Source organism: Emydura macquarii, unplaced genomic scaffold, assembly GCF_026122565.2.
Source record: "Emydura macquarii macquarii isolate MOO-44397 ecotype Brisbane River unplaced genomic scaffold, CSIRO-AGI_Emac_v2 contig_3019, whole genome shotgun sequence".
NCBI lineage: Eukaryota > Metazoa > Chordata > Testudines > Chelidae > Emydura > Emydura macquarii.
Genome location: NW_027133156.1, coordinates 1,957,933 through 1,971,277, shown reverse-complemented (window position 1 = coordinate 1,971,277; position 13,345 = coordinate 1,957,933). Strand labels below are relative to the sequence as shown.

Genomic DNA, 13,345 nt, shown 5'->3' with positions numbered 1-13,345 from the left:
TCAGGTCACAAGTGCTTGATCTTACTCTCCTTATTGCTAACCTCCAAAAATGAAGTTATCCATTACAGAAGAACTCAATATGTTGAAGCTCAGGCCTCTTCAATTTCTTTTTGGATGATTGACATTCCATTAGCCAGGGAAGAATCCATTCCAATGGCTGAAAACATTCCCTTCTGCAGCAAAGTCCGCTAAACGAGGACAAAAGTGCAAAACTCTGCAAAGTTCAGTTTGATATACATTGCTTGCATCCTTGCCTCAATTCATGGGGGTGGCAATATCGCAGAAGATGTGGAGCAGGGCCTACAGTGCCGTTTGTGATATACAAAGATGCATATCCCAGAGCTGGCATCTACAGAAAATGTGTCTCACATGGAATCCAGGTTTCAAACCTGCATCAGCCTAGACAGCTCCTGTACCAAATTGCCATTGGCTCCCTAGCTGTGATTGTGATTGCCATTCCATCAATCAGGGAAGAATCCGTTCCAAAGGCTGCAAACATTGCCTTCTGCAGCAAAGTCTACTAAACAAGGACAAAGCACATTCTTACATTAAGTACATTCTTACTCCTCTCCCTTTTAACTCAGCTACCATGGTCAGAAGTGACCATATAAAAACCTAGAAAATAGAAATAGTGTTTTCTGTTGGGTAATTCATGTGCTTGAAATTAGATATGTGAGTGTTTACAGGATCAGGGCCTAAATCCTAGCCTTCTTTGGCTGGCTGGCGCCAGTTGACTCAGGGTATGTCTACACTGCAATTAAAAACCCATGACTGGCCCATGCCAGCTGACTTGGGCTCATGGGACTCGGACTATGGGGCTGTTTAATTGTGGTGTAGACATCCGGGCTTGGGCAGTAGTCTGGGATCTAGGACCCTGCAAGGTGAGAGAGTTCCAGAGCTCGAGCTGCATCCTGAGCCCAGATGTCTACACTGTAGTTAAACAGCCAGAGCCCCATGAGCTGGAGTCAGCTGGCCAGGGCCAGCTGCGGGTTTTTAATTGCAGTGTAGACATACAATCAAACTCATGTGGCTTGGGCTGTGAGGCAAAAAATAGCAGTGTAGACCTCGCGTGGCCTCAGAGCCCAGCCTCCAGCCCAAGCCCAAACAGCTACATTGCAATTTTTAGCTGTGAGAGCCTGAGTCCGCTTACCTGAACCAGCCATGGCCATGCTGCGGGTCTTTTATTGCAGTATAGCCATGCCTGTTGTCAAGTTGCCAACTCTCTCAATTTGATCCCAACTCTTGTGCTGCTTAGCGTTTTCTTTAAGCCCCTGCTCCTGAAGTCATCTGATTATTTGAAAATCCAGCTTTCATTTAAAAAACACAACTGAATGTTTTAAGCCTCATGGTTGCAGGCAAAAGCGTGTACATATTAACCCTCTATGCTCAAAAACAGAAAGCAAATAAAAACAACCACAAATATATTTATTTTTAAATCTCATGATTTTAGGTAATTGGTTGTTGATTTCCGAATGCTTAGGGTTGTCAGAAGTGTCTTTGGAATGTAAGTTTTCATTCTATTTATCTCTATATTTTAAAGAGATCCAAGAATGACTAAATATTTGTAAGATATTTATATATGTACAGACCATTTAAAAAAATAAATGGAAATGGAACTCATAGTACTCACTACAGGTCAGCAATTGTCAGCAGTGGGTATCTGGGAAAGCACAATTTCCCTACTCTGAGAACAAGGAATAACTGCCACATCTCAGATACCATGCTGTGATAACTTGCTAGCAAATATGGATATTTTAATGGTGACCACTTCAGTTTCTAAAATGTTTTGTCAAGTTCTTTATTAATTAGTCATCAAATAACATCCCAGCAATCTGTCAAAAAGAAATTTATATCAAAATTAAATTTTTCTTTTTAATTACATTGAAAATCCAAATATTTAATTGACGATGGAATATTTTTTCTTGTAAAAGCCAAAGATTTTCTATAATCCCATTGTCTTTTTAATGAGTATATGAGTTGATTTGGGGAACAGAAGTGCAAAAAAATTGTAAACTCTTGCTCTGTTTCCCCATGACTAAGAGCAAAATCATTTCTTGTATGGGAAATAACCATGTAGGAGACAAGAAATGCCATGAGTTTCAACTTGCAGAATTCCTGTCCTACCCTTCTGTAGTGGGGGGAGGATTTGTCCTCACCTCAACTGTCTCATTATGGAGTGGAGGGGACATCCTATGATTTACTAGAAAACCTGTGGCTCTTGGGTCTAGATCAAGCCCTGAGTGCTTTTTATAAATACACATAAACCTCAGCTCTTGATTCTTTAACAATCAAGGAAGAGATTCTGTATAGAATGTAGCAACTTAAATAGATCTGACTAGAATTTGCCTTCAATACATAGCCCTTAGCTAGAGGATGTGGGGGGCATGTTGCAATGGGAGCCCCAAAAAGAATTTGGTTATCTGGAGAAGCAGTTCTAACATATTTTAAACAGGTGCAGTGTGTGCTTACCCCATCTTCCCCCAGTCTCCCATCTCCACAAAGTTCTGGCCACCTGCAATGCACACCAGTCATTGAGAAAACTACTGAATTCATTGAAAAAGCAGACTTTATCCCAGGGGTAGCACCCACAACCTTCTGGAGATTCTCTTCTTCCTTTCCATCTTCCCTTCTGCTCCACTCTATGTGCCAGCAGAGCAGCAAATTGACATTTACAAGATCTCTTGTCAGTTTCATTTGGTTCTGCCAGTCCATCCAGCAGAGCAGCCAAGTGTAATTCAGGTAATTTAGTCTTTTCCTCCTTTCTGCTCTGCTTCCTGTGCTAACTAAGCAGCAGAGTGAAACTGACAAGAGTTCTTGTAATTTTTGCACATGGAGTGGGACAATGAGGGGGTGATAGCAGGGAGCAGAGCAGTAAATTGTGGGAGAAAACCAGGGATTAGGAGAGGAAGAAAAACTGGAACAAAGAGCAAAAACACACAAAAGCAGATAAAACTCTGCATGGATTTTATTTAGGGTCCTTTGTCACTCCAATGTCTCAAATAATATATATTCATTTTTGCTCTTGTTGCTCTTGCTGACCGTGCTCTATCCATATCACTTACAGAGTTTCCACTATTCTATCCTTAGGAAGCTGAAGTTTATGGCCACAGTGAGAATGCAGGGTGTACATCCAGACTGTTTAGCCCAAGGAGCTGTGGGCAAATCCCAGGATTCTAGGTTCTCTACCTGGTTTGCATGATCCTTTGTATTGCTTTCTAGCCTCTCTTTCCCATGGCAGCGTAGCTCTCTGAGGAAATGTACTACCAGTCTCTGTTACATATTAGTCCCTTCTGTGTGTGGCATAGAAGGTGCATGTGGGGAGCTAATGCTACAACAGGCAGCAGTAACTCCCGTTTGGATTTCTGTCCACATATCCACAGGATTTAGAGGTGAGTGAGTCTTGTAGAGCAACTGCTTCCTGACTCTACCATTCTCCAAAACTCAGCCTTTCTCAAAGTTGGGAAGGATACAGTGAAGTCTCTGCTTGCTTTCCATTGTCTTAAGCTTTTGTTCCAGGAGTGTCTGTCTTATTCCCCTCTAATTGTGCTGTGAGCAGATTCTTTGGCCCATTATTATTTAGAAGTACTGTGTATAGTTTTGATCCCTTTATTGCCCAGATGGATAAGAATAGGAATGGGAAGGAGAATGAGGGAGTGCTGTGATAAACTGGGCTTACACATTTACCCTAATTGAGAGTTGAACTGTGAAAAATGAGTGTAAGTTGAAAACAGGTCCCAGTAACCTTATAATAACCAATAACAAATAACCTTATAATAACAAACTAATAACAAATGGTGATGGGGATAATTCAAGAAAACCAGACAGAGAACCTAGATTAATCTTAATCAAAAAGGCCCTGTTGACATCACCCAAGGACTGCTGGAATTATGCTTGTTAAAAACAGGTGAGGCAGAGCCAAAACTTAAGGAACCAAAATTGGGGTGTCGGATAGTAAGCCTAATTGGTGGACAAAATAATGAGGGGATGGGCGATTCCACCCACCATTCCCTTTGTGGGTCTTTAAAGACTGAGATTTTTGGGGGGAAAAAAACCAAAAGAACAGAGGGAGACTAGTGGAGCAAGCTTCACCATCATGGCTGCCACCCCACCATCTCCTGGGACTCCAGACCTTCTTTGTCCTAATCTTGAGGGATGTCCTGACCAGCTCGGGTCGGAGAGAACAATCCAGATGAAGCTCCAAACTGCACTTTGGATTAAATGGACTTGAACAACAGCAACAACCACAGCTCCAGCTCATCTCAACTAACTTATTTTCTTTTCCCCAGAAGGACAGTTTTGGATTTTAATGACAGGAGTAACAACAACCACTTTAGTCCATCAAGCCAGCTTCTTTTCTTTTCCCCAAAAAGGCAGTTATTACCATCTTTAATACCATCTAAGATACTGTCGAACAAGGGCTTTTTCCTTCGAAAAACTCTCCATCTAAAGAGAAAGGGAACAAAAAATGTTAAAACGAAAACCTTTTAAATACGTTATATTTCAGATGCTTTAACTGGGTTTTTTCCCCCATCTTTTCTGTATCTTTAATGAAAGATTAAAAGGATTTTTAATGGTGCGTTTGCTATGGTTTGCCACTAAGCAGGCTGAGTTCTCTGTATACCAAGCCTTGTTTAACACTATTTAATGCTGGACAGTGACTGAGTTCTGTTAGGACCTTTGGCCTAGGGAGTCCATCTAAGTTAATTACAACAAGGGTTTGTCTCACTTATTCTAATTCACCATACACTGAGATGTGGTTTTGAGTTGTTTAAAGACTTTTGTTCCACTACTGTTTACTTCTCATTATTAGACAGTCTCATGTTTGCACTTCAGGCATTTCATTTTCTAAAGTCCTGCTTTTTATGGGCACAAACTGTGCCTGCCAAAATAGTACCTGAAGTTGATTGTGGGTACAAATATAACTTTATTGTTTATTTTCTATATTATTTATTTAGCTTGTGGTAGTGCCCAGGGTTCTAGGTGCTTTACTAACATAGATGAAGATATGATCTGGATCTTGAAAAGTATGAAATCTAAAATTATGTATTCAGTTGTCCACATAGAAATATTTGCAGCAATATGCCAGCCTGAAAATGTGGGCCTTTAGATTTAGGATCTGTTGATACTGGTTAGAAAGTACTTTTGCTCTGGTTTAATACAGTTTTGGTCAGTGTTCATTTTTCTGCTTCTAGAGGAAGAAGCAACAAATCAGGATACTGTTGCTGCAGGAGGTGAAGTCAAATCTGTTTTAGTTCACTGATGATATATCTGTAAATTGAAACATGATTTCAGCATAGAAAACAGAAGTCTATGGTGAAACTACAATGACGCTTGAAATCCTATTTATGGAAGTGCTTGCAGTTCACTTTTCAAGGCAGATGAAATAATTAACAATAAATAATGAGCAAACAATTGTTCTTTAACAAAGCATTTTAATTAACGGAAAGATTTTTTTTAAAAAATATATCTGTTAAATTCTGTCAGTTCTTGTAATATGCTATGAAACACATTGGTTTATTTATTGGGCCACATACAACTGCATGTCTTACAGTTGCTGCAGCTGCATGCATATATCCAGCAATTTCAGCATAAATGAGTTCTGAATACCCTCTATTGTGCACTATTGCCCAATTTGCACATGCAGTTACAATATTTGCACATGCATTTTTCACACGTGCCAGACCATGATCCTCAGTCTGAAGTCACATTTCCCCCCTCAATTTCTCTTTTGCCTTTTTTTCTGAGACACTTTTTTTTTTTTTTTTTTTTTGCTTTGTCCCCCCAGGAATTAAATAGCTTTAATTACTTGGACCTGTATAAGCTCGCTGACCTCTTTAACCTCACTTTGCTGGAGAAGGCAGTGGTTGATTTCTTAGTTAAAAACCTCTCTGAACTATTGAAGAGTCACCCAGAGGAAGTCCTGGCTCTCCCATACTGTCTCCTTCGAGAGGTCCTGAAGAGCGACCGACTCACTTCCCTTAGCGAAGAGCAAATCTGGCAGGTAAGGAAATCAGTTAGTGTAATTTGTGACATTATGTAAAAGCAGGAAAAACTGTTCTTCTGGAGCAGGTTCTGGAAACACTAAAATGATTAAAGACTCATGGAAACATTAGAGGAAAAAACTTGATTCTGATAATACAGGATCTGATCTGTTGTTCTAATGCAATTAGTTCATTTGGAAGACTTTTTGTTTGACTTGTGTTGTCTAGTATGTAAACAGGAGAAAATTACAACATTGTGGGATAACACTGAGTGTTATTTAATAGCTTAATGCTAAAGAAACATAGCCACATACTATAAATATGTTTTGCTACCAAAAAAAAAAAAATCTGGGAAACAATCCTACTGTGAATCTGTGGAAATAGATAAAAAATGTAATGGAAGCAAACATCTGTAATATTCATTATTATTATTAATATTTATTATTTATTCAGCTATTTTGTTTCTTATTTTATTTCATGTAATATGGGGGAAAGACGGGCAGGGTAGGAAAAAATAGTAAAAAAAAAAAAAAACTGTTTCGGAGAATACTTTTTATATTTTAAAAAGGGAGGAACCTTGGGACTAATGGACAGGACATGTAGTCAGAAGACCTGAGTTATATTCATGGCTTTCTTAATAAACTATTTATATTCTTGGTGATGTTGGGTAAGTCACTTTATCATTCTGTGCCTCAGTTTTCCTAACTTTAAAATGGGGGGCAATGATACTTATCTTCTTTTGTAAGGTGCTTTGAAATCTGCAGATGAACAGTGCTATGTAAGAACAAAGCTCTTCAAACTACCAAGGCAGAGTGGGATAAAGTTCAGTCCTTTATTCTAGTGGCTAACATATACCTGCACAGATTTATTTCTCAGATTTTGAGGGTAGAACATGGAGTCTTTTCCAAAAATGCTATTTCCATTAAAATTGAAATATAAAATTGGACTCCCTCCTGCCCATCTCTGAGAGATCCCTTGGTACTGTACTCTTTTATAAAAAAAAAAAGGGGGGTACTCTGGAGTCCTTGCCCCACATTCCCTTGCTCAGTAAAGCAGATTTGATGAGTGAGGTTGTGGGGGTATTGCTAACTGGCGCATTTGCTTTCCATTATCACTTCACAGTGAGGTGTAAGTGCTTAGCAACGTGCTTTTGTGCTTTTGCCTCTCTTATGTAGGAGAGAGGCTGCAGAAAGCCAAGCTGTGGTAAGTAGCATGAAGGCACCAGTCAGTGTGGTATAGCTATGCACTCTCCCCATATTTGCCAGTTCCAGTTTAGTAAGTGGAATTTCTTAGATCTCTGGTACTGCGACACTGCCCTTGCCCTATGGGACAAGTCTAGGTAAGATTTTCTTAATGGCCTGGGCTACAGTAGAGTGGACCCTCCATGGGGCAAATATAACCATGTTGCAGGTCACACTGCAGATACTGCCATGTACAGCAGTGGCAATGTGCTTCTTTTTGAGTGACAAACTCTACACTGTCCATTTAAGTATTATTATAATTGCCTCTCTAAAGGTTACTAATGCTGTTATGTAGAATTTTTTAAACTAGTTTTCTGCTGCAGGCAATATATATATATATATATATAATATTTTATTCCTGGTTCTCCAGAATGAATTAAAAGACACACATAAATATTTACCAATTTAGGCATTCAGCAGGCAATAAGAAACTATTTTTGCTTTATCTTAGTAAATAAGTAATTCCCTCATAGTCAACCCAATAGAGGAAAATCAAATCAGACCAGCTATATTGCCTCAAGTGTAGTTAAGTTCATCATTTTTGCTAAGGTTATAGTGGTAATGCAATATACCATGGAAAAATCTAATATTCAGCCCAGGGTGAAGATTGGGTATGCCAGAGGATTAGTGTCAGGGTGCTTTATAGAAGTGAAACTTGATGGACAGGCTGGAGACAGATCTACAGAATCTCATTAAATTGCTGAATTGTTCATTACTGAGCACTCTCCCTGTAATAAAGTGCTCATTGACTTTGACAAATCCCCATCCCATGTCTTGCAGAAGAACAGCAAAGCGGGAGGTGTTGGGGAAGCAAGAGGAAATTGGCACAAAGTGGGGCAAATGATAGAAAAGCTGATGAGGGGGACTACTATTTGATTAATGTGTCCTACCTGTAACTAGCGTGGCATCCCAAAAACACACAGATGCACACACTTTATAATAACATTGGTTCAACATATCCCCAAGGCAACTTCACTAGTGGGGCTCACATGAAATTCCGGCCACAAATTAAATCTACCCTCCCAGGGCAGGATCTCTGGAGAGGATCACAATGTCCTCAGGGCACAACTACTTTCCCTGATGCAGCAAGGTTTAAACTCACAGCATCCGCTGGGTGAATCAAACCCAATGTACGTAAAGATTAAGAGAGTTAAAAGAAAAATACATAATGTGTGGCTTTGGATAACTGATGTAATTTTGTTGTGTATAAAAGCTAAAAGGACGGTAGCTTGTGTGTGGTCCATGCTGGATTTTTGTTAGGTTGGTGATTGTGGATTCCCCAGGTGATTGAAAATTATGAACTACATCCTTAAGCAAAATAAATTTTGGAAAATGTAATAGTAATGTTAGCGTCCAACACACATCAAAATATGACTCATGTTCAGTGAAATTCTATAGTACTATGGTGATAATTCTCCTAGAGCCTCTTGGAAAGAAAGCCAAGATTTTATGAGGGATACAGCAGATAAAGTAAGTAGTGGTGCACTTCTTAGTAAGTAGTGCACTGTTAATAACAGAAAAATCTTATGAACCTCATTTTCCCAACCTAAGCGTAAAGGGAACTTGCAAGGAATAGAGAAATACTATTTTTTACAACACAAACAACTCTGAACTTTTCTAACCTTATTTTAACCAGGCTAAAACAATAACAATTGTGATTAGAAGAAACTGTATTTCTTCCTGTTCTTCCCAAACAAATGACTAGAGCAGAGGATGGCTACTGGCTCCAGAAAACATACGTGTAAAAAGGGGTCATTGACTCTACTCTTCTGGAATCTATATTTTAATGGATTTTTTCCATATGGATTGTTACATTCAATTATTATGTGGGATGTTTAAATACTAGTTTTGATAGATAGATAGCAGGTATATATGATTCATGACTTGTGCACTCCATTAAAGTGTGTGTAAATAATGCAATGGGTGAGAAAAGAGAATTAAATAGAGATACAGAAAAGACAAGGAAAAATCCCAAGAAAGTTAAAACAAAAGTGAACCATTCTTTGATCTTGTTCTTCCTTGTCATATGTTATGACTGAGATGAGCAATAGTGATATTTATTCCCAACTTGTTGTAAATGTTCCAGATGAGGATATAAATATCTAGTTTATCATTAGGTGGAAAGTCAATTTTTTCATAATTTCATAATTGGCTATTTCTAAAAGGGCTCATTGGCTCTACTTGAAGGAAGCATCTGATTTCTTTCTCTTGATAATATAAAAGGTAACCAACCTTATACAGTAATACATGTTCCCAGAGAAATCTAGTACCAGAGGGTTTCTTGTTGGAAACTTAGAGTGGCAATATGCTAAATTTAAAGTCTACCTATTTAAGCAATAAACTGATGCTACACTTAATATTGCTATACATGAGGCTCAGCCATCATCTTAATTCAAAACTTTGATTTTCAAGGGGTTAGAAGTTCACTGTTCATACGATCATAATGATAGAGACGGAAATATCTGTTAAGTCACCGATCCCCTCTGTAGTAGTAGTAATAGTAGTCCTCCGATTTGTCAAATGATACTACACCTGCTACCCAGGTTTTCAGAACCTAAAGCAGTGGTAACTTAACTGTTTCTTTACAGGTGGTGTCAGGAATAAATCAATGGGGACACAGCTCCTCCATCTGATAAATAATTTGATACAAACTAGAGTGCTTTCACCTAAAACTAATTTTATTAGGTCTTATTAGGTCTTAAGCACACACACATCTATGTTATAGCAATAGGTTCAGAGCACCCCAAAACATAATTAACAAAGTCTGAGATGGTGTCGAGTAAGTAACAGCTGGTCATCGATGGTCAGTTGCCTTTCTGCTGTGGATTTTAGGTGTCAGCTCCATGCCCGAAGAAAAGCTACATCAGTCTGCTCCGAGGTATTTACTTTTACCTAATCTTTTATAGCTAACTTAAATAAAACTCATAACTCATAATAACTGCTAATGGGTTACCATATTACCATAGTAACCAATTCTCCTAATTTCAGCAAATACTTATTATTTCTTATCAGCAAAGTATTTCTTGTATTCTTAGTCATAACAACAATAAAACTTATATGTCAGGGGAACTTTAAAACCAAGGTTGCCTATTCAAACACTCCCTTCCATTCTCATGGTACATTAACTTTCTGTGTCATCCTCCCATTCTGATTAGCAAAACTTGCAAGCATGCAGCTGTTTGACCTTGCCTCTCAGAGCCTTAAAGATTATTCCTAGCTATGTGGTATTTGTTTTTCAGTTAACAGTGGCTGGACACTCAAAATGGCTGACTGCAGTTTGGTCAGGTTCTGGGGTTACACACCGATACTATATTTGATCTTAACCAAAAGGCTAACTCTGAATATCATTGGACTGAAAATGAGTATACCAGAAATCAACACAAATATATTTTCCCCTCTTTTACTTATACAAAGGATTGTAAAGTGATTTGTTATTTTTAAGTTAATTTTAAGAATAGATCAACATTAGCAGTTTTTGATACTTTTTTTTGGTGACATGAAGGTTAAGAAAAATATAATTTTTAATTTTACCAGAAGGTCCAGCACTTTCCTGTCCATCCATCAGTAGATAAAGATATTAGAGCTGGCTTAAAAAAAATTTTTTTAGTCAAAACAGCTTTCTATTAGAACATTCAGTTTTGACAAAATCAAAATTTTTCAAAACCATTTTGACATTTTTGGTATAAAACGTGTCAAATTTTCATTTCAAAATTATGATGACTGGAATCTTTTTTTTCAGAATTTACTTTGCAGTTTTTTTTGGAATTTTTGGCTTTTTGTCTGGATGATTTTTGTTTGTTTTTAAATAAATCTCTATATTTTTTTCACAGGAGGGGGGGGGGGGGAATCCTGTTTTCTGATCAGCTCTGAAAGATATAGATAATGCTGGGGGAAAAAAGTTGGATAAATTGCCACAAATAGCTTGCCCAGGATGTAGATTCTGTAGTGATGTTCTATATCATTTCCAGAGATTTTCAAGCTCTGCTAATGTGATCTGGTTTACTACTCAGTATACTGCAGCAGAAATTCTCATGTATGCGGCCTTCTGCGCAGTAGCTTTGCTGCAGCTGAATGTGTGATGGCCATACCTGCTTGCTTTTGGTTACTATTTTGGTGTTACTATGAATTCAGGATGCTGGATCATTCCCTTGCCTTAGTACTTAATGGATTAACCATGTTTTAACCTGAATAAGGAGGGAGGGACATGATGGAAAAGCTACAGTGCAACAAACAGGCAAGTTGAAAGCCTGAGGCAGAGCATTAAGGCTTCTAGTGAAAGGGAAGAAGTGGGGCAATACCAGCCCAGAGCTCCAAGCTGTGCTGACTATGCCTGGCACAATTCAATACAGATTTGGCAGCCTCTCTTTTAGGGTATTAATTTTTAAACACTAATTTCCCAGTAGGGTCCTCCAAACACATCTTATGGAGAACCAATGATTCTCTGTTTTTACTTGCCTCTTTCTCATAGGCACAAAGTTTGTCTTCAGCTCCCTCTCAAACTTTTCAGTGCTATTTTGAGTTGGTGAGGTTTTCAAAAAAAGCCAAAGTGACTGAAGAGCACAAGTCCCATTACTTTTCAGTGTGACTTGTGTGCTTAAGTCACTTATGTGCTTCTGAAAATTTCACCTTCTTCTTCGAGTGCTTGCTCATGTCGATTCCACTTAGGTGTGTGCACGATTGCCAGAAAGTTTTTCTCCCAGTAGTACCCATAGGAACAGCTCTGGAACTCCCTGGAGTTGTGCATCCGTAGTGCTCCGTATAAGGGCCTGTCGACCATCTGCCTCCTTGGTTCCTTCTTACCACCTGTGACGGTCAGCTGGAATCCATTGACTCTTGCTCGGAAAGAGGTCTTTCTCCCAGTGCTTCAATCACTTTGTACCTGTAAATAGTTCAATTGGCGTTAATAGTTAGCAGTTAAGAGCAGTTAGTAGTTAGTTAGGTAGTTTTAAGGCAGATCCCCTTAAGGAGTGTGAAGTGTGCAAGAAGCCCATGCCAAGGAGTGACCCACACTCCATGTGCCTTAAATATCTTGGGGAGGCACACCAGAAAAACTGGTGCAAAATCTGCAGAGGATTTCGCCCTCACACCCAGAAGGACAGGAGCCAGAGGTTGAAGTTCCATCTAATGGAGGTGGCTCTTCAACCATCTCCGAGCCCATCAGACCCGGCACCCAGTGCATCCGCATCAATTAGAAGTGCCCCGCCTCTGTCCGTGACCTGGTGCTGAGGAAGGACTCAAGTACTCAAAACCTCGGCACCATAAGGAGTCACTGGTACCGAGAATGGAAAGTGCTCGGCATTGCTTCCATTCACCAGTCCCTAGGAAGAGGCACAAGAAGTCGGACAGGGGTCACTTGCCCACTCCGAAATCAGCGGGGAGTAAGGCAGATAGTGCAGTGTGACCCACGTCGGGTCACTTGAGCACTACTCCTTGAACTGTGGCTCTGTTGAGTCTGGCCCCAGAGAGTGGTGTGTCAAGTCTGGTGCCGACCACTCCCCCCACCAAGGAGCTGGATGAGGAGGTGGAGGACATTCAGTCACCTTTCACCCCAGAGACATTTGAAGCGGCCAGGGAGCTCATTGAGAGCATGGTGCCGCAGCAACCACAGTCCCAGGGAAGACCACCAGAGGCGGTAGAACCAGTGCCACAGAAGTCAGCACCTTCCAAGGGGATGCCCCGTCAACCATCACCCTGGCACTGGTCACCAGCACCGAGGGGCACTGTACCACCATGACCTCAAGGAAGCGAATCCGCATCAGAATCCGAAGCGGAATCCCTCGCCTCACAGAGGAGTCGGTACTGAGGCCAAGGGATGCCTGAGCCTTTTGCAGTGCCATGGCTACCCCAGTGGCAAAACCCTCAATGGCCCTTCTGGACCCCATGGGCTTTTCACCAGGTGCAGGGATGCCAGTCTGGTCGGTCCTTGTCCTTAGTGTTGGAGAGCAGCTCTAGCAGGCTAGATCAGAGACCATCTCCCGGCCCGACACTGACACGGGTACCGAGCAAGACCTCGACCCCGGACATGGCACTGATTATGGAGGCACCTACGCCGGTACCAAGTCCGATGCTGCTGGCACCGTGGAAGAGTCGGGACCCTCTGGGTGCTGAGGGGCAAGAGACTGG

The 13,345-nt window shown here is 40.2% G+C and overlaps 1 protein-coding gene across 6 annotated transcripts in view; it reads left to right on the top strand.

Annotated features, from left to right (window-relative positions):
• The window catches only part of KLHL32 (kelch like family member 32), a 206,472-nt gene that overhangs the window by 140,519 nt on the left and 52,608 nt on the right, over positions 1–13,345 (top strand). For 4 of the 6 annotated variants that reach the window (XR_010916570.1, XM_067530050.1, XM_067530051.1 and 1 more), the window contains exon 6: positions 5,786–6,001. Coding sequence is in view for 3 of the 6 variants with exons in the window: in XM_067530050.1 (XP_067386151.1) it covers positions 5,786–6,001 (216 nt within the window). In the remaining 3 variants the exon portion in view is untranslated. Of the gene's footprint in view, positions 1–5,785; positions 6,002–13,345 lie in introns of those variants that run through there. The other 2 variants (XM_067530052.1, XM_067530056.1) reach the window with 2 other exon arrangements.